The sequence below is a fragment of the Phyllobates terribilis genome, unplaced genomic scaffold (genome assembly GCF_046119375.1).
Source record: "Phyllobates terribilis strain yellow unplaced genomic scaffold, ASM4611937v1 Scaffold_2__4_contigs__length_985480577, whole genome shotgun sequence".
Classification (NCBI taxonomy): Eukaryota; Metazoa; Chordata; class Amphibia; order Anura; family Dendrobatidae; genus Phyllobates; species Phyllobates terribilis.
In genome coordinates, this window is record NW_027362762.1 from 846,104,237 (window position 1) to 846,129,824 (window position 25,588).

The following is a 25,588-nucleotide window of genomic DNA, read 5'->3' on the forward strand; positions in this document are numbered from 1 at the left end:
AGACAGTCCCAGAGCATTATTCCTCTTCCACTGATTTCAATAGTGGGCACTATCCATTCCGATGGGTGGCGTTCTACCGAGAATCCAAAAATCACAGATTCATATATTGGACCTGTAGACGATGAAAGGTGATTTATCACTCCAGAAAACATGTTTCCAATACTATAGAGTGCAGTAGTGACCGGCTTTACAGTGCTCCAGCCAACACTTGGCATTGTGTAGAGTGATCTCGCTTACGCTTGAGCATTGCTGTTCAAAAATGGAAATCTATTTCATGAAGCTCTCGACACACAGTTCTTGGGTTGATGTCACTTTCTGATGCAGGTTGGAACTCTGTAGTGATTAATGCGAGAGTGAATGGGCAAATTTGATATTCCTGAGGCTTTAGCACTAGCCAGTCCTGCTCCATGAGTTTCCATGGTCTACCATTTTGAACCTGAGCTGTTATTCCTTAATGCTTCACAGTAGTTACCAAGACAGATTACAAAGTTGATGAACTTTCTTGGCAAGGGTGTCATCCTAATTTGTGATGAGCGATCATGCTCGGGTGTTTTCAGAGTATCTTCAGCGTGCTCGGGTGTTATGATTCAGTCACGCTGTGCTCATGATTTGTGACAGTTTGACAGCTTTAATACATACGAGGATTGCCTGTTTCTTAGACATTCCTCACATGTATTAAAGCTATCAAATAGTCGCAAATCATGAGCACAGCGTGACTGAATCATAACACCCGAGCACGCTGAAGATATTCGGCGAGCATGCTTGGGTTAACAGAACATACTCGCTCATCACTAATCCTAATATAACAAAAAAAACGGCTATTGAATTAAATGTATGTGTGCTGTTCATTGAAAAACATACAGACAACACACAAACCAAACACTAGCATGAGAATGAAGTCCTCGGCTGTATTCATTTAGGCTTAAGCATACCTGCATCGCACATGCATTGTCTTCCATTTAGAAGCCTATGCCCAAGAAAGGTAGGAGAGTCTTTACTGTAGCATCCAAACAAGTTACCTTGTTGTCGGAAGATGGGCTCACACAGTATGATCAAAATGCGTGCAAGATACTGCCATTTTTCTATATAATAAAGATAGTAGTTCATTATATCCCACACTTATGCTACATCCATACTGTACATACACAAACATTATCTATTAGAGCCATTCAACATAGCAATCCCACCAAGGACATCTGCAAGGAGTTTGTATGTTCTCCCCGTATTTGCAAGGGTTTCCTCCGGGTTCTCCGGTTTCCCCCCACACTCCAAAGACATACTGATAGGGAATCTAGATTGTGAGCCCCAATGGGGACAGTGATGATGATGTGTGCAAAGCGCTGTGGAATATGATGCTGCTGTATAAGTAAGCATAATAAATAATATACTACCATTCTGTATACTGTCCAATAGAACAGTTTCCAGGCCCTATCAAACGGTCTCAATGCATCCAATTCTGGTTTATTTCAACACAGCCTCCTACCATTCCGTGTATGAAAGAAACTGATTGTCAGGTTTAGGTCTATCAAACAGCCGTGATGAAGAAGGGGGCTGGCCTAGCTAGTGAAATGAACCAGCCCCATCACAGACCCAGAGAAGGGGAAACTAATTGCTGTTTAAAAACAAAGCCAGAAGTGGAAGTGCCGCGACTTCAAGACACATCTGGAATGGGAGCAGAATTCAGAATGAAAGTATATTAATAAGTTTATTAGTAAGTAATTTAAAAAAATGTAATTCACATATCCATTTTTTTTAAATATATTTATCCACGAAGAATTTAGAAAAAAAAATAAGGCATTTTTGGTACAGAATAAAAAGAACCAGGAAAAAAATGAACATGGGTTTATTTGTGTAAATGCAATAGTGACATCTACTAATGCCAAGCCTTGTGGCACAAATGTGAAAACATTATAACACCATGGCCTATATAATGTCTTCTCTTACTGTCACAGTGTGTTCAGGATCCATGGCCTAGATTGCTTCTCGTCTTTCTTCCTGCTGTAAACTTACATGGCAGTGCAGGATATGGCAGGACCCCGGGGCGAGGCCCGAATAGCACCGACCAATAGAAGAACTCACACAGGATTGCCTTGAACATGTGAAATTTCACAGACAAAGATCTGTGTTGGAGTCTTGAGATTACGGAGTGATCTTAGGTCGTAAGCACTAATCATCCCTTATTATGGTCACGGCTCCCACTGTACATTTATACAATATATAATATTGATGTCTTCCAAACAATTCTACACCTTTAATTAAAACCAATCCAAAATGTATCTTCCTCCCGAGAACTTTGCGGCATGTTAGGTTTACAGCACCGATAATATCAAGTACTTCTTTCTTTCTATAGAACTGTCCAGTAACCTATAAGGCAAAAGTCATAGTCCATTTTCTTTGCTAGCTAATTAAATATGACTGCAGGTCCCTCTCATACGCCCCCTAGGGGCTTAATTGTGCTCCTGGTCCCTCCCTCCACACGGTATAATAAATTGTATTTAGTTGAATGGATTTAAGTGAATGTTGCTATCAAAAGCCTGAACATCTTTCAGGTGTCAGAAACTTAAAGACTGTCTGGCATCAAAGGCCGGAGGTTTTACCCTGCACCTTGCTGAGTTTTTATGGCCCCTCCGTGTGATCCTGAACTAACATAGATATCAAGAAATGGAATATATTTGTCTCCTAAGCATTGAAGGTGAGTGGTAGTTGAGCGTGGCGGGCATTATAAAGGCTCCTGAATCCTTTCTGTGCACCATTGATGCTCTTCTCCTTCCTTTCTGCTCTTCAGTAGCCCATTGGGAATACTCAGAACCAGTTGGACGCGGCCAATCCAGACTGTGTAGAGGAGATCTGAATTGAATGCCATAGACGTGTGCTTTCAAAGTTATCGCTGTGCGTTCTGTATGTAGAGTGGAAGCTGTAACAGAGTTTATTCAGCAGCTGTGGGAAAAATCAAAAGAAAAAACAAAATTCACAATTTTGCAATAAATGCTACTTAAATAACTGAATCATAGAATTATACGGCCAAATTCATCGAAGTATTTTCCCCAGTTTTCTGACATAAAAAACCTTGAAATGTTGCAAAATTGTTGTGCAACTTTAAGTTGCGCAGATATTTTGCGACTTTTTGGCTTTTTTATGCCAATACGGCCAGCTCTGCCAAAGTGTGTGACGCTTGGGTGGGACATGGTGTGGTGAGGCTCTGCCAAAGTGTGTGACGCTTCGGTGGGATGGGGTGTGGTGAGGCCCTAACAAAGTGAATTTTTCACTGAGCCGATTTCCTTTAACCCCTTCACGACCTTTGACCTACATTTACATCTTATGTTGTGTCCCTGTCTTTGATGCCGTCTCACACAACAAGCCCACATGTTTTCCCACACATGATGGTTGATTTAATCAGCCATCATGTGCCTGAACAGCCGCTGGTGGAGTTCCGCTCGTGGCTGTTAACCTGTTAAATCCCGCTGTCAATCACTGACAGCGGGATTTAACATTCGTTGGCCAGAAGAGTGTCATTCATCCCGCCCTTCGGTGTGCCTGTCACGTGATCACAGGGCGCTGATGGGTTGTGTTAATGCACTGCTATGTATAGCACAAGCGATCAGACAATCGCAGCTTCAAGTGCCCTAAGGGGACTAAGAAATACAATAAAAAGTGAGAATTTGTTTTTTTTAAATCTGAAAAATATAAAACAAAAAAGTTCAAATCACCAGCCTTATGCCCTTTAAAAAAAAAAAAAAAAACCTCACATATTTGGTATCGCTGAGTTCATAAGTCCAGTCTATCAAAATATTAAATAAATTAATCCAATCGGTAAGCGGCGTAAGGAGAAAAAAAATCAAAACGCCAGCAATACATTTTTTTTTTGCCGCTGCATCATTGCAATAAAATGCTATCCCAAAATGGTATCAATAAAAACATCAGCTCAGGGTGCAAAAAATAAGCCTTAACCCAGCACTAGGTCTCGAAAAATAAAAATATTAAGGGTCTTGGAAAATGGCAACATAAGTTACATAGGTTGAAAAAAGACTTGGGTCCATCAAATTCAACCTTTCTCCATAAGCAAAATTTTTGTTTTTTTACAAATCCCCCCCCCCCCAAAAATTCACCACTTAAAAAAAAAAAATTACAAAACTATACATTGTTTGGTATCTGCATACTCATACTGACATGGAGAATCACATTGTGAGGTCAGTTTTACCATATATTGAACATGGTAAAATAAGAAACCCAAAAAACAATTGTGGAATTTCACTTTTTTTGCAATTCCAACACACTTGGATTTTTTTCCCCGCTTTTCAGTGCATATGATAAAATGAATGGTGTCATTGAAAAGTACAACTCAAAAAAACAAGCCTTTATACGATGTAAGTTGGCTAATGGTTGCATAGTCAATGGGAGGTATGTGTTACGTAAGCACTAAGAGGCTGTTTGGTGCACCTGGGATCGGGTTATGGGTAGCTTGGAGAGTTGGGCGAGTCCAGCTACCTTCATACCTCACCTCTGGGTGTGATTAACAGCCTATAAAATGGAGGCTGTTGTTTGACACATGTTCTGTGTGTCTGGAGGGAGAAGACCTCCTGTTTGGTTGTCTCCAGACTGGGCCGTGTACTGGATGCCTACCACCCTGTGTGACCACAGCGCTGGCTAACCAAAGACTTTGCTCAAAGGACTGTTTTCTTTGTTTTTGCCTGCACTAAAGGCTGTTTGTTTGCATTTTGCTTTTGACCGGTTTATGAAGCAAATAAACCGTTATGGATATTTAAAGGAACATGCCTCCCATAGCACCCAAGTGAGTACAATCCCTACAACGGCTATGGGGACAGAAAAATAAAAAAAGTTATGGGTCTTGGAATAAGGGAAGGAAAAAACAAAAGCACAAAAGCGGAAAATTGCAAGGTCATGAAAGAGTTAAATACTGTTTACTTTGTCTGTATATGTATTTCTGAAATGTTTTTCATACTTACCATCTCCCCACCCTTCTGCAACTCCAGCTAAATCATAGTGCTTCTTCCTTAACTCTCCAAGTTTCTCTCTCTCCTTTTGCAATTGGCTCTCCAGCTCCAGGACTCGCACCTATCAGAAGTAAGGATTTGATTTGTTTTTCAGACAATCATAGTAGACTAGGACAACACAGCCAACTTTCTGTGACAGCCGCATGCAAGGGCTATAGTTTCCTATGGGTGAAATTGTAGTTGCTACAAAAATTTCCAGTATTTGTGTTTTGCTAAAATAATCCAAGTCGCTCGCAAGGCTAAAATGCTATCTAAGCTGCGATCCCATCAGTTTTCATGTGGGATTTAATTTATTAACCTTTTACCATCTTCTCTGCTTTTTCCTTTAACAAACCACAGATTTCTCAAGTGTTGTCCTTTGCATCATCAGAGGACTTACCAGAAAATTAATTTCTTTATAGGATGAATATTTAAAAGTGAATCTTAGGCAGCCGGACATGAAGTGAAGTCCTGCACTGGACTGTAAAGTCGTCTCAATAAAATTGCTGCTTATATAAAAAAAAGTGGTTGCTTACTTTGTTCCATGAGGAAAGATGACATGAATGGAACAATTAAAGGGATAAGACTCTGGACACAAAAACAAAACAAAATGAGATGTGAGTAACAAGGAAAAAACCCTGCCACCCACATAAATCCAAATAAACTTCCTAGTCAGCCTGATGCTACCAAAAGTCCTCGCTCTGGACAACTGTGTGGTTAAAAATAAACTGTAACAAAAAACAGGAGTGCCAGCCGACAAAGCAAGAATGAACTGTGGATATGGAAACCACAATAAGACAGCTCTTAAGCCATGAGGGAAGATGGATTTCAATATCACCCTCTCTTCCCAGTGTACCTTCTGAATCTCGATGGGTTTGAAAGATGATCTGACTGACGGTGATAAAAATGTACTCAATCATTACAAAGGTAAAAACATCTATCGGGTTGCCCCTTCATCAGGACCTGTGTCAGCTGGCGCTCCTGTTTTTTGTTACAGTGTATGACTCAATGGAACAATGACCTCTCACTTCGCATCCGGCACTGATGTTGATGTACCGGTGGTCGACCAGACTGCAACTTTACAATAACATGCTACTGCTTACCAAACAAGGGGCCAGAATACTCAATGACTCACTGCAAAGTAATTTAAAGGTGACAACCCTGATTTTCCAGAATTTTCCTTTAACTGATGTGTTCACACACTGTGGCTGTGGTCCATTTTTGTTAAGTTTCTTGTCTGAAATTAAGGCAAAACTTTGCCGTAGTGCAGTGCCTTGGTTTTGGAAAACAGAGACAAAAAAGCCCCATGGCTTTCAATATGTAAACACAGCCTTATGTTTTCATTTATTAGGCAATATTTAGGCCTAGTATTAGAGGGGACCTGTCAACTGATTTATCAGACATAGGTCGAGTTACTTCAGCTCCCCATGACTGACAGGTTTATTCCTATGTACGTGTATAAGGAGAGACCTGTCAGTCAAGGGGATATGTTAGGCAGCTCCTCCCTCCACACCTTGCCTGAACGTAGGTTCCTGTGCCTCTGATCCTTCGGTCAGCTGCTGCATGTCCGGGGACTGCCCTGGAGGCTACCCTGGCAGCCCAAGCCTATCCTCACCATCAGAGGCTCTAGAGAAGACCAGGTAACCACTTAGTTACCCCCCGCCCCCACAGGGTAAGCCCAGCCAGTTGCGCCATCACAGTGAATTGCACCTGACTGCAGCAGCGCAAGGTGGTCTTTGATTTATGCTGCCTGTGGTTCAGCAGAATGAATCTGTTCGCAGGTTCCCATTAACCCCTTTAAAGCCTGGGGCGTATTAGTACGCCCCAGGCCATCACCCACGGTTCAGTGAGGGCTCCGGCGCTGAGCCCGCACTGAACCGCGCACATGTCAGTTGATTCTTACAGCTGAAATGTGCCCGCAACAGCTGCGGGTGGAATTGCAATCCACCCGCGGCTGTTAACCAGTTAAATGCCGCTGTCAATCTCTGACAGCACCATTTAACATCGCCGCGCCGGAAGCGCGGCATTAGCCCCGCCCATGGGTGACCCATCACGTGATCGCGGGTCACCGATGCCTGGGCATGACAATCCGGGGTCTGCAGCAGACCCCTGTGGTTGTCATGTAAAGATTGGTATGAGCGCCACCCAGTGGCAGAGGTGATCTGCTCATCGCCTGTATGTAGCAGAGGCAATCAGACTGCTGATGCTTCTAGTCTCCTAAGACTATAGAAGTAAGCAAAAAGTGTAAAAGAAATGTTTTTAAAAATATAAAAAATATATAAAAGTTTAAATCACCCCCCTTTCGCCCCATTCAAAATAAAATGTTAAAAAAAACAACCCACATACACATATTTAGTATCGCCGCGTTCAGAATCGCCCGATCTATCAATATAAAAAAATAATCCGAGAAAAAAATTCTAAACGCCAGAATTACGCTTTTTTGGTCACTGCAACAGTGCAGTAAAATGCAATAATGGGCGATCAAAACATAGGATCTACCCCAAAATGGTATCAATAAAAACGTCAGCTTGGCATGAAAAAAAAAAGTCCTCAGCCGGCCCCAGATCCCAATAAATGGAGACGCTATGGGTCTTGGAAACCAGTAATGTCGTTCAAAAGTACAACTTGTCCCGCAAAAAATAAGTCCTCACACGGCCATATTGACCAAAAACGCTATGGCTCTGGGAACAAGGGGAGCAAAAAATGAAAACGCAAAAATGGAAAATCCCAAGGTCCTTAAGGGATTAATACACTATAAGTTATATAATGAAGTTATTTATATTAGTTTAATATAGGTATGGCAAAGAAGACAATGTACATTATCGTATATTATAGCTTTCCCACTTTATACTTACCTGGATGAGAAGGAAATATCAGACTAATTTAAGCAATGAGCTGTAAAATTAGGAAAAGTAAAGCTAAATATAAATGTAAGTAATACCTGAGAGTCCATCTCTTGGCGCTTGATCTGTGTTAGGGTCATACTAGAGAAATCCATTGTTTCTGTTCATAGAAGAAAGGAAGCCATAATAGATAATCAGTCATGGTGGGTGAGTTATTGATAATGCTGGATTACTGCTCCAAGGTCTGTAACAATTCTGTTCGAAAAGTAGAATGAGACAAGTTTGTACTTACCTACTTCTTCAATCTGGGACTTCACTGATTTTGTGGAAGCCACGACACCAGCGGCATTGTGATTTACAACTTTAGAGGCTTGTTGGAGTCTGGTCAGATTAGAACTGTTCTTCTCTGCCTTTACCTACAGAAATAAGAGAAAATAGATCATGACATTGATTGTCGTGAAACTAACACTCAAAAACTCACAAAATACTCCATTATATTTACTCCAGTTAGTTACATCTTCATTGCCTGTTTGCTCCTATACTGACCCCCTCCCCCGCTCTCTGAGTACTAAGTGAAGGGGGCACACGACTGTTAAGAAGCTGAACTCCTGTAGTAGTTATTGTCTATTGAAATTAGAAATAGGTGTCCGTCTGTACTTGGTGTTTTACTGTTGGGATTGTGGGGGTTTAAGAAGAGATAAAAGTTCCTGTCTCACTGGCTCTTCCTCTTTCACTGGCCAGAAGAAACATTTCCCTTCCCGACTTTACTGTGCAAATGTATATTTGATATTTTACTTGACTGCTTATCCTGTTTACGTTGATTTACTCATCATTGCATGTTTTATTTATCTGTCACCTTCTTTTTTGTACATAGGCCATCATGTCATTTTGAAAACATGTTGATTTGTATTTTGACATTAAGCTTCTAAGCCAAAGGTGGGCAATTCATTTTTCCAAGGGGCCACATTAGAGGCCGTGGCTGTTCTGGAGGGCTGAACAAAAAGGCCGAACTCAATTCTGCTTAGTATTTTTTAATTATTTTGTATTGATTTTTATCACTTAATATTGAGCAGAATTAAGTATGTTGATTAGTCACTACTGCTATTACATGTTACCATAGGGTTAATTGTTTCATGGATTCTTATCTGTAGCAGGTATCAAAAACGTAAATTACAGCTTTTTATAAGGTTTATAAATCATACTACTCACATTATTCATCCCTTCTGCTATGCTCAGCAGCTTGCCTCACACAGTATGATGCTCCACAGCCTCCCACGCAAAGCATGATGGCCCCATAGCTCTCTACATAGTATGATGCCCCCACAGCCTCCCTATACACAGTATGGTGAACTTCACACACAGGATGATGTACCCCACACACAGGATGAAGTACTCCACAGTCCTCTACATACACTATGATGTACACCACATCTCCCCACACACAGTATGATGGACCTCACAGCTCCTCATGCAGTATGATGCTCTCACAGTCCCTCACACAGTGTGATGCCCCCATAGCACCACACAAAGTATGATGCTCCCACAGATCACCACACACAATATGGTAATCCCCACAGCATCCCACACACAGTAGGATGAACCCCACAGCCCCCCACAACACTATGATGGCCCGCACATCTCCCCACACAGTATGTTGCCCCTCACAGCTCCTCACGCACAGTATGATGGACCAAAACAGCCCACCACAAATACTATGATAGTCCCCTAGTATGATGACCCCACAGTCCTTTCACACAGGATGATGACCCCCAGTCTCCACAAACAGTAAGATGACCCCCATATGCCCCACACAGTATTATATCCCCCAAAGTTTTCCAAGATTACTGACTGACAAAAGTAAAACTACACACCTATCCTACACAGCAAGCATACACGCATGATTTAGTGACATCAGCGCACATGCTGTACCGAGACACTCAGTTGCACAGGGTGAATGGTGCAGCAGGGAGATGGATGCTCCTGTTTCACTATTATATTCACCGGTACCTGCATCCTCAGGAAGCAGATACTGGTGAATCAGTATGCCAGGCAGCCGCATGTGCATGGTGCAGTACACCACTGTATCCTGCCATTTTTACTGCCCCAGTCCCCGGGTGGATGGGAGAATGACCTTTGTAGGGTCATTGGATCCCTTGAAGTGGACTGGCTTTTCTAGTGTGGCAAGTCAGTGTGCTACCCATGGATTGCTGCCTGCCGGTGACAGTGTCAGGCACTGGGGGGGACCTCAAGGTATCGCTGAATCTCTGAATATACTTGCCTAGCATTTAACATGACTCTTTCTGTGATTGTTGTAGTCATGTTTTTAGATAAAGCTGTGGGCATTAAACACCAAAATAATGTGTAGTATATTTTATTCGGATCATATAGTTACTGTAGTTTGGGTAATGTACTAACAAATGACTCAGGATCATAACCTATATCGATTAGTCATGATGTGACGTTTGGAGATGGAAAAAGCTTTGCAAACGTCAACCCTTGTCAAGAGATGTCACTGTACTAATCTGATCTCTTTCAGGATATGGATTATACCTTGGAAGCTGCTACAAGTTGGGCAGTGCTGGCTGCAATTTCATGGGAACAAACAATGAGATCTTCAAATTTCCCTTTTCCTTGGACTACAAGGTCTGCAGCATCCCTGAAAAAGAATGGAAGGTGATAAGAAAAGCTATTCGAAAGTAAAAAAAGCAAAAAATGCACATGATATAATACATGAAAGCATAAATATATCACTCAAAATAACACATTTCCCAGTAAGGGAAATCTGCTCTTCTTTCTTTTCCACTTCTCTCAATGAGAAGAAGCAGGAGACAAGCAGTCGGCGACAGATCAGCAGTATGCAAATCGTATATGAGCGGTCATGTGACGAGCGCCAGGAGTGTGGTAACAAAGGAATCCTGACAGTGAGCACATTACACATTGTTAGATTTCATCTAACATTTCACATTGGTAGATGTTATGATTCCTGTCAAATTCCATAATTAATTATTTAATATTAAGTGGACAAGGACTGGCAAATGTAATTCAACAGTCTCCAACCAGGGCCCCTCCAGCTATTTCCAATGTAAAACTCCCAATATGGCCTGACAGCCTGAGGTAGTAAAGGCATGCTGGTAGTTGTAGTCTGTGTAGCCTGGAGACAATTTCCTTACATTAGCAATCAATACTGATAAGAGTTTAGGTCATGGAATTTCTAGTTGTCATGTTAAAAGAGTTCTCCAAGAATGTAATAAAATGGCTCCCGTTACGTAATTCAAACGGCAGCCAGTCATAGTAATGCGTCAGGAAGGGCTGCAGTTTTAAGAAACATTGTTCCTATGACCTATAGCTCTATTGACAGCTTTATCGTAAGAACATATACCTCTGTGAGCTGAGGAGAAGGCTGTGAAAGGACAAGAAATAAATCTTTTCCTCGGCTGACTGAGCACAAAGGATTTTTTTCTCTAGCCTCAGTCCTTCCTGCGCAGTCAGTTATGGAGAAAATGTATTTCTTCTTATGTCACAGTCCTTCTCCTCAACTTACTGAGGTATGTGTGCTTATGATCCGCTCCTCTATCAGCTGAGACACAGGTCTTGTTAGCAGTGTTTCTTCAGACTGCAGCCCATCCTGACATGTGAATAGGACTAGCTGCCGTTTGAATTATGTGACAGGGCCATTTTATTACATGCCTGGAGAAACCCTCTAAGAGAATTAGACAAAATAAATAATCAAACAATTAGAGAACTTGGTCTATAAAATAAGTCCAGTGTGAGCAACTTGAAGAGGCTGTCCCATGAATAAACATTCATTTTCTTTCTTAGATCTCGCAAAATATAAAAAATATTTAAATTTGAATGATATTAAAAAATTCTCCTGTATCTAGATTGTGATGTTCAATACGTGTTTAGGAACAACCTCTGCTGATCTTTTGATTTCATATCAGAAGGTCCATCTAATGTGTTCAATGTTGGTGTTCACACATTTGCAGCACATTAGTCCACCACCTAGATCCCAATGTACATATAACGTGGCGGTAGCCGTGGGCAAGGTACTTGTCTTTTATGCCTCGGCACGTTACACGAAGGTGGCGGCCCTGACTGAATGTGTGGACTTAAGCTGATGGGGCGCAACGTCCTTACAGGCCGCATGTTACCGATGACTTTGATTGGACAGGATCAGGTGTTTGACAGTTCAATGAGGGAGACCACTAGTCAAAAAAAAAACTTTGTACTAAACATTAACTTGGTGCCTAATACAGTGGGGACAAAAAGTATTTAGTCAGCCACCAATTGTGCAAGTTCTCCCACTTAAAAAGATGAGAGAGGCCTGTAATTGACATCATAGGTAGACCTCAACTATGAGACACAAAATGAGAAAACAAATCCTGAAAATCACATTGTCTGATTTGGAAAGAAATTTTTTTCAAATTTTGGTGGAAAATAAGTATTTGGTCAATTACAAAAGTTCATCTCAATACTTTGTTATATATCCTTTGTTGGCAATGACAGAGGTCAAACGTTTTCTGTAAGTCTTCACAAGGTTGGCACACACTGTAGCTGGTATGTTGGCCCATTCCTCCATGCAGATCTCCTCTAGAGCAGTGATGTTTTGGGGCTGTCGCTGAGCAACACGGACTTTCATCTCCCTCCAAAGGTTTTCTATAGGGTTTAGATCTGGAGATTGGCTAGGCCACTCCAGGACCTTGAAATGATTCTTACAAAGCCACTCCTTCGTTGCCATGGAGGTGTGCTTGGGATCATCGTCATGCTAAAAGACCCAGCCACGTTTCATCAGCAATGCCCTTGCTGATGGAAGGAGGTTTGCACTCAAAATCTCACGATACATGGTCGCATTCATTCTTTCATGTACACGGATCAGTCGTCCTGGTCCCTTGGCAGAGAAACAGCCCCAAAGCATGATGTTGCCACCCCCATGCTGTCCTTTGGATGCAACTCGGCATTCTTTCTCCTCCAAACACGACGAGTTGTGTTTCTACCAAACAGTTCTAATTTGGTTTCATCTGACCATATGACATTCTCCCAATACTCTTCTGGATCATCCAAATGCTTTCTAGCAAACTTCACTCTCCCGGACATGTAATGGCTTAAGCAGGGGGACACGTCTGGCACTGCTGGATCTGAGTCCCTTGCGGTGTAGTGTGTTACTAATGGTAGTCTGTGTAATGTTGGTCCCAGCTCTCTGCAGGTCATTCGCTAGGTCCCCCCATGTGGTTCTGGGATTTTTGCTCACCATTCTTGAGATAATTTTGACCCCACAGGGTGAGATCTTGTGTGGAGCCCCAGATCGAGGGAGATTATCAGTGGTCTTGTATGTCTTCCATTTTCTAATTATTGCTCCCACAGTTGATTTCTTCACACCAAGCTGCTTGCCTATTGCAGATTCAGTCTTCCAAGCCTGGTGCAGGGCTACAATTTTGTTTCTAGTGTCCTTCGAGAGCTTTTTGATCTTCACCATAGTGGAGTTTGGAGTGTGACTGTCTGAGGTTGCGGATAGGTGTCTTTTATACTGATAACAAGTTCAAACAGGTTTCAGTACTACAGGTAATGAGTGGAGGACAGAGGAGCCTCTTAAACCCTTCGCAACCTTGGGTTTTGTCATTTTTGCCTTTTCGTTTTTTGGTCCCCTTGTTCCCAGAGTCATAGCGTTTTTATTTTTTGTTCAATATGGCCATGTGAGGGCTTATTTTTTGCGGGACGAGTTGTACTTTTGAACGCCATTACTAGTTTTACCATATCGTGTACGGGAAAACGGGAAAAAAATTCCAAGTGCGGTAAAATTGCAAAAAAAGTGCAATACCACAGTTGTTTTTTATTTACTTTTTTTACCACGTTCACTGAATGCTAAAACTGACCTGCCATTCTTATTCTCCAGGTCATTACGAGTTCGTAGACACCAATCATGTATAGGTTCTTTTATATTTCAGTGGTGAAAAAAAAATTCCAAAATTTGGTAAAAAAATAAAAATAAAAAATAGCGCCATTTTCTAAGACCTGTAGCGTCTCCATTTTTCGGGATCTGGGGCTGGGTGAGGGCTTATTTTTTGCGCGCCAGGCTGCCGTTTTTATTGATCACATTTTGGGGAGGTCCGATGTTTTGATCGCCCGTTATTGCATTTTATTGCAATTTTGCGGCGACCAAAAAACGTAATTCTGGCATTTAAATTTTTTTTCTCGTTATGCCGTTTACCGTTCGGATTAATTCTTTTTTTATATTGATAGATCGGGCGATTCTGAACGCGGCGATACCAAATATGTCTATGTAGTTTTTTTTTTTAATATTTAATTTTGAATGTGGCGAAAGGGGGGTGATTTATTTTTTTTATATTTTTAAAAACGTTTTTTTTTCACTTTTTGCTTGCTTCAATAGTCTCCATAGGAGACTAGAAGCAGCAACTATCCGATCGCCTCTGCTACATATCCCCTGCATATAGTAGAATTGGTCCTGTGCTATGAGGGCCGACCACTAGGTGGAGCTCATAGCGACCAGCTCATGACAACCACAGGCGTCTGCTGCAGACCCTGAGTTGTCATGCCCACCCATCAGTGACCCGCGATCACGTGACAGGGTCGCCGATGGGCGGGGCTTATGACGCGCTACCCTGTCGGAGATTGACAGCGCAATTTAACATTTAACAGCCGCGGGTGGATCGCGATTCCACCCGCGGCTGTTGCGGGCACATGTCAGCTGTAAGAATCAGCTGACATGTGCTCGGTTCAGTGCGGGCTCAGTGCAGCAGCCCTCACTGAACGGGGGGATGCAATTTGTGCGTACTAAGACGTCATGGGTTGCAAAGGGGTTAAAGAAGAAGTTAAAGGTCCGTGACAGCCAGAAATCTTGATTATATGAGACCAAATACTTATTTTCATGTGATTTTCAGGATTTGTTTTCTCATTTTGTCTCTCATAGTTGAGGTCTACCTATGATGTCAATTACAAGCCTCTCTCATCTTTTTAAGTGGGAGAACTTGCATAATTGGTGGCTGCCTAAATACTTTTTTCCCCACTGTACATACAGTAAAAAAAGGTCAAAATTGCCTCCTAAATTGCTAAGAGTGATTGCTCTAAGACATTGAAACAGCATGGCTGCTATAGAAACATAAGAAAGCGCTATAAAATGTACACATGAAATATTTGAAAACATTTTTCTGTAATATTAATATGAAAAATTACAGTAAAGGAAGGTACTTGGCGAATAGATTAGCCAATATATGTGTGCCAAACAGCCAGCATCAGGGCGTCCTTCATTGTTGGGTCCCTGTCCTTCTTTGTCACCTCTCTTGGGCTGAAATGCAAGCCTACAATTTATGGGTCAGGACTGAACCAGCTAACTACTTAAAATCACCTGAGGCTGATGGGGGAGGGAGTGCACTTGCCAAAAAGAGAATTAGAAACCTAGCAAAAATGGCAAGTACATCCTAACTAATGTGAACAGGAGCCCCCCCAAAAATTAAAACTCTAAAACTATTTAAAAAAAAAAGGTCAAAGTTGCCAACTAAATTGCTAAGAGTGATTGCTCTAAGACAGTGAAACTGCATTGCTGCTATAGAAACACCTAGATCCTATTGTACATGTAATGTGGCGGTAGCCGTGGGCAAGGTACTTGTCTCTTATGCCTCGGCACGTTACACGAAGGTGGAGGTCCAGGCTGGATGTGTAGACTTAAGCTGATGGGGCGCAACGTCCTTGCAGGCCGCATGTTACCGATTACTTTGGTTCGACAGGATCAGGTGTTGACAGTTCAATGAAGGAGACCACTAGTCAAAAAAATCCTTTTTACTAAACATTAACTTGGTGGGTAATACATACAGTAGATAGCGGGTAGACAATTTGAAGAACGTTTCCTTCACACTAAGGAGCATTTTCCACACACAGTTTCAAATTCCTTTCTCTTTACTTGCTCTTTCTCCATCTTCACTGTTCCTCTCTACTTCACCACAGACCAGCTCAGTACTACAGTCCAGTTAGCAAGAGTCCTATTCTTAACCCACGGTTCCGCGTCTTCTTTCCCTTCTAGGGAACTATATTTCCAGTATGGCCGGTAGTTACCTTCTCTCTCTCTCTGACGCTCTGGAACTCCCGCCCAGGGCACTCTCTTTGTCTAACATACTTTGTCCCATATTGGGCCTGTTATCTATTTGAGCTATAAACTCTAGGCCGTACTGCTAGGCGTCCTTTCCCTGGACCCGTCTCCGATTGTCCACTCTGCATTTCGGTCACTTCTCTCCTTTCGACTAGGATCTCGCTATCCTACGTCACGGTCTCCTCTCACATTAGGAATACCCAAATCCTGTGGCACTGCTACTGTCTAGAGCTTAGGTCTCCTTTTTTATGCACACTGGGCCCTATCAGACATTCTGACAGGAGACTGTCTCTGTCCCTTCACCTTAGCCTTCCCACTCTGGGCTAGTCCCAAACTTAACTCTAACTCTCCCTACTGTCGGACAATACACAATATTAACATCATTAACACATATCACAATTCATGTTACACTATATAACGTTACACTTGTTTCTTCAAGGGGAAATGTAGGCAGTATGTCAATCTCCTTACATACATGGCATGGAGTGATTCCTGTTATAGTACAGGACAGTCAATCAGTGCACGAGACACGGCTCCTTCTCATCAGATTCAGGTTCTCAGGTGGACTTTCTGAATGGACTTCAACGTTACAGCATTGAGCTTCATACCATGTATGTAAGAGTGATATCTGAATTCAGGAACAATTTTTAATTATTTCACTTAAAAGCTGTTTATGTTTTTATGAACTAAAAGTGAAATGAAAGATTTAATGTGGGACAATCATTTAAAGGGGTATTCCGGTTAGAGGAAAATCAGATAATAAATGGAGAAATGTACCATTCAGATGGGAGGACAAAAATGTCCATTTCTGGAGCTTGATAGGGGGCTCAATGGTATGAACCCCACTTATCTAAAAGTTAATTCCCTATCCTGTGATAACTTCTTGTAATCGGAATACTCCTTTTCAGTATATACCTGGTGAATATAAAAGAAAAAGCTCACGTACACCATCACAGTAGCGCCCCAGCCAACAGCCTTGGAAGCTGAGATTAGTCCTTCTGTCCATCTTGAGTTTCTGGCATAAAATTCTTTGAGAGATGCTGAACCCTGCAGAAAAATGAACAAAGATGGTGAACATGTCCACTGAAGTTAGACAGAAGATTTAGCATCTCACTATAATGACATGAGCAAAAACACAGTGAAAATTGATTTAAAAGCTTAACTATAATAAAAATAAGACTTGTATCAAGCAGCACATGCATGTTCACACTGACCAAAAAAGGGCTACCACAATGATTAAAAGATCAGCCCTATTAATTAGTATGGGAAAAATTACTTGCTGTTCATATGTTCAGACTTTTGAATGTCTTTCAAAGGGAATCTGTTGGTAGTTGTTTGCTATTTAATCTGAGCGTAACATAATATAGGGCATGAGAGCCTGAGTCCATGGATGTGTCACTTATTAGGCTGTGGGTTGTAGTTTCAATACAATCAGGGTTTTGTTTTAAAAGCAGGAGATTATCACAAGACAACTACATAGTAACATAGTAACATGGTAACATAGTTTTTAAGGTTGAAGGAAGACTAAGTCCATCTAGTCCAACCCATAGCCTAACTTGTTGATCCAGTGGAAGACAAAAAAAACTCATATGGCAAACACTAAGCTCCACATTGGGGAAAAAAATTCCTTCCTGACTCCACATACGGCATTCAGACTCGTTCCCTGGATCAACGTCCTATCAAGGAATCTAGTATATATAACCTGTAATATTATACTTTTCAAGAAAGGCATCCATGCCCTTCTTAAATTTTAGTAGTGAATCACTCATTACAACATCATGCGGCAGAGAGCTCCACAGTCTCACTGCTCTTACAGTAAAGAATCCCCGTCTGTGATTATGATTAAACCTTCTTTCCTCCAGACGTAGAAGAAGCCCCCTTGTCCCCGTCTCAGGCCTCAGAGTAAAAAGATCAGTAGAAAGGTCTTTGTACTGTCCCCTCATATACTTGTACATAGTAATAACATCACCCCTAAGCCTTCGTTTTTCCAAACTAAATAACCCCAAGTGTAATAACCTGTCTTGGTATTGCAGACCCCCCAGTCCTCTAATAACCTTGGTCGCTCTTCTCTGCACCCGCTCTAGTTCAGCTATGTCTTTCTTATACACCGGAAACCAGAACTGTAGACAGTATTCTAAGTGTGGTCGCACTAATGACTTGTACAGAGATAAAATTATGTTCTCCTCATGAGTATCTATGCCTCTGTTAATGCATCCCATTATTTTATTTGCCTTTGCAGCAGCTGCCTGACACTGGCCACCAAACGTGAGCTTGTCGGCCATCAATACACCCAGGTCTTTTTCAGTGATAGTTTTGCCCAGTTTACAATTAAGCATATAATTATACATTTTATTTCCTCTGCCCAAGTGCATTACCTTACATTTATCCCCATTAAAGCTCATTTGCCATTTATCAGCCCAAGCTTCTAGTTTACATAGATCCTCCTGTAATATAAAATTGTCCTCCTCTGTATTGATTACCCTGCAGAGTTTAGTGTCATCTGCCATACTTCCTGCTGGGTTAAGCAAGTGACATTTAATGGAGAATTTTTGTTATCACTAATCATGTTTTCTGTCATGCGATTTTCTTGTGTAAATACTGTTGAAAAAAAATCATTTAGCATATTGGCTTTTTCCTCAGCCTCATCCACCATTTCACCCAGACTATTTTTAAAGGGGCCAACACTATCATTTGTTAGTTTCTTACTATTTATGTAGTTGAAGAATATTTTGGGGTTATTTTTACTTTCTCTGGCAATGAGTCTCTCTGTCTCAATCTTTGCTGCCTTGATTTGTTTTTTTACAGAATTTATTTAATTTTCTGTATTTATTTAATGCCTCATCACTACCTACTTGCTTTAGATCTCTAAATGCTTTTTTTGTCACTTATTGCGCCCCTTACAGCTCTATTTAGCCATAGTGGTTTCTTCCTATTTCTAGCATGTTTATTTGTTTATTCCCATAGGGTACTGATTGGCAACTGTCTGACAATGCACAGTGTACAGAGGAAGCTGCCAATCAGTGGTTTGGGCGGGGTTTTACACAGCTCAGAATTCTCAGCTCTCCTACATCTACAGCAGAGAAAACAGGGATTATATCAAACGGGCACCAAGAAGCCCAGTAAGTGACATATCGCTGAAATCAGGCTCTGTATCCTACATCACGCTGCTTCAGGATTACTTAGCAAATATCTGGTGACAGATTCCCTTTAAACGCTTCAGGCTTTCAAAAACTTTCAAAAAGTGTTAAAAAGAAATAACATGTACGCTCTTCTGGCGTGTTCCATAATACTTTACAATAGAAGTCAGTGTGAAGGATCAAAAGACGACCGGAAGACTTTGTGAGCGTTTTGTCAACGTTTTTGCTTGAAGCGTTTTCTTTATTGTTTAATAAATTTTAAATAAATGTCCTGAAAACTTAAGTAATAAGATGTAAGAAAAAATGTTAAAGTGCTCAGAGAACAACCAAAAAAACAAAATGTTAAAAGACGCTTCGTCTTTCAGAGAAAAGGAGCGATTCCTGAAGAGTCTTCTGCTTGGAAAAGGAACATTGTTCACTGCCGGCCAGTCTGCTAACCTGCAGACATACAAACTGCAGAAATATCTATGTAAAAAGTCTATTGGACAACCATCTAGAAGTCAGATAGAAATAGTGGATGCAGTTCCAGAAGGAAACACCATGCTGGGAGGCGCTGATGCTGTAATGTGGTACTAATGTGCAGGATCTCAGTTACATAGGAACCACAAGTCACATCAAGGAAGACATAAATAAGTATACAAGCTTTACTGGCACTGAGCAATGTGTTTACACCTTGGCTCAGGATCTTAATCGGCAGGTAAATGGCCCTTAAACCCTGTGTAGCCGTTTACTGGAACAGCGGCTTCAGAGATAAAATGAACTTCTATCCTCCCTGCAGCCTATCATTTCCAGTCATGGGGTGGTACAGGGAGTCGTTACCAGTCACAATAGAGTGAGCGCCCTGTAATTACTCCGGACACCTTGATCGTTAGCCTTCTCTACGCACACACACACTGTACATACACAAACTGCAGAGCAGGCTGTCAATCAAGGTGCAGGAGAGTGATGACAGCCCGCTCACAGTTTAGTGACTGTAACCATTCCCTGCACCAATCACTGGAAGCGATCGTCTGCAGGGAGGATATAGCTTTATTTTCTCCCTGTAGCTGCTGCTCTAGTAAGCGTGTCTTACTATTTAACTTCATATTACCATCATATTTGTAGGTTAATGGTGTTCCTTGAGGTGACAGGTTCCCTTTGAGTCAGGTTATATACTACTTATTTCTGATAATGTTACCCACTTTTTAACAAGAGGTGCAAAGCAATGCCAAAAATGTCCTGGCATTTTTATCAGCACCAGACTATGCCCAGTTATAGAAATTTAACCAGACACAAGAAATAATAATAATCTTTATTTATATAGCGCCAACATATTCCGCAGCGCTTTACAATTCAGAGGTTCATATACAACAGTCATAAGTAACAGTTAAAGATAATACAATAATTAAAGCAAAAATAATGGCGACCCTGCTCGTAAGAACTTACAATCTACAATGAGGTGGGGGTGACACAAAGTACAGGGGCTTATTTACAATGATGGTCCAGCCATCTTGAGGGGATGAGAGATAGATAAAGGCTGCATGAGCTCATCACCAGCCAGTATCTGTAGTGCTTTTGGGTTCGGTGGAGATTTATGTTTGGAGAAGTAAGGGATGGGCTATAAGAATATAAAAGGACTTTGATTAGGGAACGTGATAGGCCGCCCTAAACAGGTGTGTTTTTAGGGAGCGCCTAAAACTATGTAAGTTATGGTTCGTCCTAATTTCTTGGGGTAGAGCATTCCAAAGAATAGGTGCAGCTCAGGAGAAGTCTTGAAGCCGGGAGTGGGAGGTACGGATTAGTGCGGATGTTAGTCGAAAGTCACTTGCAGAGCATAGAGAACGGGTAGGCCGATAAACAGAAATGAGGGAAGAGATGTAGGGGGGTGCCGCACTGTGGAGAGTTTTGTGGGTGAAAACAAGCAATTTAAATTGGATCCTATAATTCATGGGCAGCCAGTGCAATGACTGGCACAGAGCAGAAGCGTCCGAGTAACGATTAGCCAAATAGATGACCCTGGCTGCAGCATTAAGGATGGACTGGAGGGGGGAAAGTTGAGTGAGGGGGAGGCCAATTAATAGAGAGTTACAGTAGTCAAGGCGGGAGTGGAGCAGGGCAACAGTGAGGGTTTTTGTTGTTTCCATGGTGAGAAAGGGGCGGATTCTAGAGATGTTCTTCAGGTGCAAGCGACAAGAAAGGGCAAGAGATTGTATATGGAAGGTGAAGGAAAGATTGGTGTCAAACACAACACCCAGACAAAGCGCCTGCTGGCTCGGAGTTATTGTGGTGCCACACACGGAGAGAGAGATGTCAGATTTAGGGAGGTGAGTAGACGGCGGGAGCAGAAGAAGTTCAGTTTTGGAAAGGTTGAGTTTCAGATAGAGAGCGGACATGATGTTAGAAACTGGCTTGTAGATTTCTGAATGTGTAATAGGTAGGAGTGTGCTGGTGCGGGCGAGGATTTGTGAGCATGAAGGAGAGAATGTTATGATCAGAGGGGGGAAGAGGGGAGTTATCTAGGTGGGGGATTGAACAAAGCCGGACAAAGACCAGATCAAGGGTGTTTCCGTCTTTGTGTGTCTCAGAGGTTGAAAGCTGTGAGAAGCCAGGAGAATTGGTTAAAGATAGAAGCTGGGATGCGGATGAGGAGGTGGGGCTGTTTATGGGGATGTTGAAGTCTCCCAGGATAAGGGTTGGTAAATCTGAGGACATGAAGTGCGTCAGCCAGGCAGAAAAATGGTCAAGGAACTGAGTTGGTGAGCCTGGGGGACGGTATACGAGAGCTAATCTGAGGGAGAGGGAATGGAAGAGCCTGATGGTGTGGACCTCAAAAGAAAGGAATGAGAGTGATGGAACTGGGGAGATGACCTGGAAGGTGCTTTGTGGGGACAGGAGTATGCCGACTCCACCACCAAGTCTGTTCGCAGGTCTCGGGGAATGGGAAAAATGCAAGCCGCCATGAGAAATGGCGGCAGGGGAGACAGTGTCAGAATCCTGGATACAGGATTCGGTGAGGACCAGGAAATTGAGAGAGTTGGTCAGAAAGTAATTGTGCAGGAAAGGAAGCTTGTTACATACAGACCGTGGATTCCACAGTGCACAATTGAAGGAGGGAGATGAAGGAGTACAGCTGATGTTAATAAGGTAAGCAGGGTTTCGATGTGAGGTGGGGGAGAGGTTGGGGTTGGCGGAGGGTGGACCAGGGTTAGAAGAGATATCCCCTGAAGTGAGTAGTAGCAGTAAAAAGAGAAAGAGCAGATAGTATTTGGATTTGTGACGTGTTTTTTTGTGCAATACCTTTGGATAAGATAGAGTGAGATGTTTTAGGAAGTTCAGAAGAGCATGGGAGCGGTACATGGGAGAGGGAAGGAGAGGGGCAGATATGGATGAGTGGTGATGGAGGAGGGATGGGGCGGTGAATGTGGATGAAAAAAGCACTCTATGGATGCAGGAATAAAGTACATAGTTAGAAGTGAGTACAAAGTGTGGGTTACCTGACTCCTGCCCTGAATGACTGCCATTGAAATGACTGTTAGACACTTGTCGAAGAGGACACGTGCGTGCACCCCACACTGCGTGCACCCCTTATGATGCATCTAGATTTATAGGAAGGACTATAGCATCAGGTGAGAGGGATTGTGGGAGCTGCTTGTGACTAAATTGGCAGCTGCTCAGCTCACCAGGGCGTGGAGAGCTGATCAAAGACACAGACCTAACACCTTATGCCTGACACCGTATATTACCTCCCATCAGATAGCATTTACAATGATGGAAGGACAGACATACATGTATATCAGTAAATATTGAATACAATGCATCAGATAACAGAGCAGAAATACAGCAAGCAGAGATGTTATACCATAAAAATTGTTTCAAGATGGGAAAGAGATTTACTGACCCTGCCACTCTCCACAATTTCCTTCTGGAGGTCCTTTGAGGCCAGTATCAAAGCTTGAATTGCCTGCATGAGATCGGTGCATGATCCTAAAATCCTGCAAAACACAAACACAGATAAGCAAAGCAGTATAAAAGGAGAAAATCATTTAATTTATTATTGTATTGTTTGTGTAATAAATTCCGTAGATTTAAAGGGAATTTGTCATCATCAGAAAATGACCTACTGTTTTCAGATATTTATTTTAAATGTTTTTTTTTTCCATTAAGTTTTTTTTTTTTTTATTTTCCACATCACTAGCTATATAAAAATAATCAGAATTCTTGCAATTTTCCTACTAGCCCCTAGTCTTTTTATAAGAGTCATATTTCCTGTTCTGTACAGACGAGTTTTCAGCATCCTCATTATCATCACAGACAGAATTACAATGAATGGTAACACGTCTATATACAGTACAGGATCCAACATTCACAATAGGTTTGCCCAGATAAAGTATGCTCAGATAACGCTTCTATACAAACAAATAGGGTCTCAGTTAGCCGATTGTGGTCCTTGTGGAAACCAAGAAGTATAAAGTCTAAACTTGGGCCTAATTGCCAGTGTGAAAATTAAAAATTTTTAAAAAAATTTTTTTTTAATATAGTGATGTGAAAACTAAAAAAAAAAATGTTTTTAATTTATTTTAGAAATATATTTAACATAACAAATAAAGATGAGCAAAAAGATTCGCACTACCCTGGTCTCGAGTATAAAATGGACCCCACACCAGGGCAGGGCACATCTTTTTGCTCATCTGTAATAAAAATTTGATTTAAAATAGGTCATTCTCAGATGACATATTCCCTTTAAAAGGATTTTGTCAGCTGTCATTGCCTCCCTAAACCACCACCATGTCTGTATTGCACCCTTTTCTGCACTTTAACAAGCCTCTTTTTATTTTGCGGCTGAGCAATTGCTGACTAAGGGTACATTCAGATCGACAAATCGGCCCAAGATCGGACAGCATGTGGGTCTCCGTGACAGCTTCATATATTTCTATAAAGCTGTCACGCTTGAGTCGGCAGTCCCGCAGCCAGTCTCTGCATTGCAGTTTGATCCTGGCCCGATCAACTTAAGCTAGGCTTACACAGAAGAAAACAAGCACCGACTGTCGATATAGAAAGTTGATCAGCACTGGCTCTTTACATGCAAGGGCATGATTATATGGGGATTGAATAATCATTAATGCAATTATTCAGTCCCAATATTGCATATTCTCGGCAGCACATCCTAGTTTACATGTGAGGATGTGTCGCTGACCAGCAGAAATTACACAAACAGATGATGAACAAGCATTTTGCTAGTTCCCCGGCTGATCAATGGCACATTTACATGGGCGAATGATTGGGAACAAGTGTTCTTATTAACGTTTATTTGGCTGATCTCGGCATTCCTAAGAAAAACCACAGATAACACATGATACTGTAATGATCAGTACTTGCAGACAACACCCTACATTCTGAAGAAATCATTGAGGTACATGTACTATTCTGAGTACCTTGACTATGCCTTAAAATTTGCAAATTTTGCATTGTGTTGTTTAACCAATTTAGTAATTAAAAATAAAGTTTTTCAAGGAGAATAGAAGGGCTCAGCTGGAATGGAACAGCCACAAAATTGAGGCTCATAAAAGCCGACCAAGAGGTGGTGTAAAGTTAGAGAAAAGTGTCTAAAAGTGTGCAACATCTATTACTCAGCATGAGTCAATGTGATGCACATGAAGATTGCCAAGTTTTAAGGCCCCGTCACACTTAGCGACGCTACAGCGATCCCGACAACGATACGACCTGTCAGGGATCGTTGCTGCGTCGCTATGTGATCGCTGGTGAGCTGTCAAATAGGCAGGCTCACCAACGATCAGGGGAGCAGCGACATCGTGGAAAGAATCTTTCCACGATGTCCTGCTCCTGGTTACCAGCTTGGAGCAGGCTGGTAACCATGATAAACAGGGGGTTACTAGGGGCACACGCGCACCTAGTAACCCGCTGTTTATCATGGTTACCACTCTGCTACGGTGAGCGGGAGGTTACCGCTCACCGTAGCAGAGTGGTAACCATGATAAACAGCGGGTTACTAAGTGCGCGTGTGCCCCTAGTAACCCGCTGTTTATCATGGTTACCAGCCTGATCGCTGGTCCCGCTGGTCACACACAGCGATGTGTGCTGACCAGCGGGAGGGCAAAGACCAAAAAATGGTCCAGGACACTTTGCAGCGATCAGCGACCTCACAGCAGGGGCCTGATCGCTGCAAAGTGTCACACACAGCGACATCGCTGGTGAGGTCGCTGTTGCGTCATCAAAACCGTGACTCAGCAGTGATCTCGCTATGTGAGACGGGGGCTTAAGCCCCCCGTACACAATAGACTAATGTCAGCTGAATCCGCTGAAATTGGTGGGTTTGGCCAACAGTATAATGTGTATGGGGACCTCTGACAAATGATGCTGGGAGAGAAGGATCAGGCACGTAGGGTTTCTGATGGCCGATTTTCGTGATTTTATTTTTCGAACATGTGCGGTTTTATAAATGATCTCTTGCGGTTTTCAATGTGTAAATGGGTAGTCATGTACGACCTGTGCAGGGGGCATCAGTGCATCTTTACACTCACT

The 25,588-nt window shown here is 42.1% G+C and overlaps 1 protein-coding gene across 1 annotated transcript in view; it reads right to left on the bottom strand.

Moving 5' to 3' along the window:
* Positions 1-1,827: 1,827 nt before the first annotated feature.
* Positions 1,828-25,588, bottom strand: part of HIP1 (huntingtin interacting protein 1) — a 199,203-nt gene continuing 175,442 nt past the window's right edge. The window contains exons 24-30 of the mRNA XM_073667838.1: positions 22,947-23,040; positions 16,879-16,979; positions 10,385-10,490; positions 8,127-8,250; positions 7,933-7,994; positions 4,965-5,073; positions 1,828-2,937 (exon numbers count right to left, since the gene is read on the bottom strand). Of these exons, the coding sequence (XP_073523939.1) occupies positions 2,927-2,937; positions 4,965-5,073; positions 7,933-7,994; positions 8,127-8,250; positions 10,385-10,490; positions 16,879-16,979; positions 22,947-23,040 (607 nt within the window). The 3' untranslated portion in view covers positions 1,828-2,926. The remainder of the gene's footprint in view (positions 2,938-4,964; positions 5,074-7,932; positions 7,995-8,126; positions 8,251-10,384; positions 10,491-16,878; positions 16,980-22,946; positions 23,041-25,588) is intronic.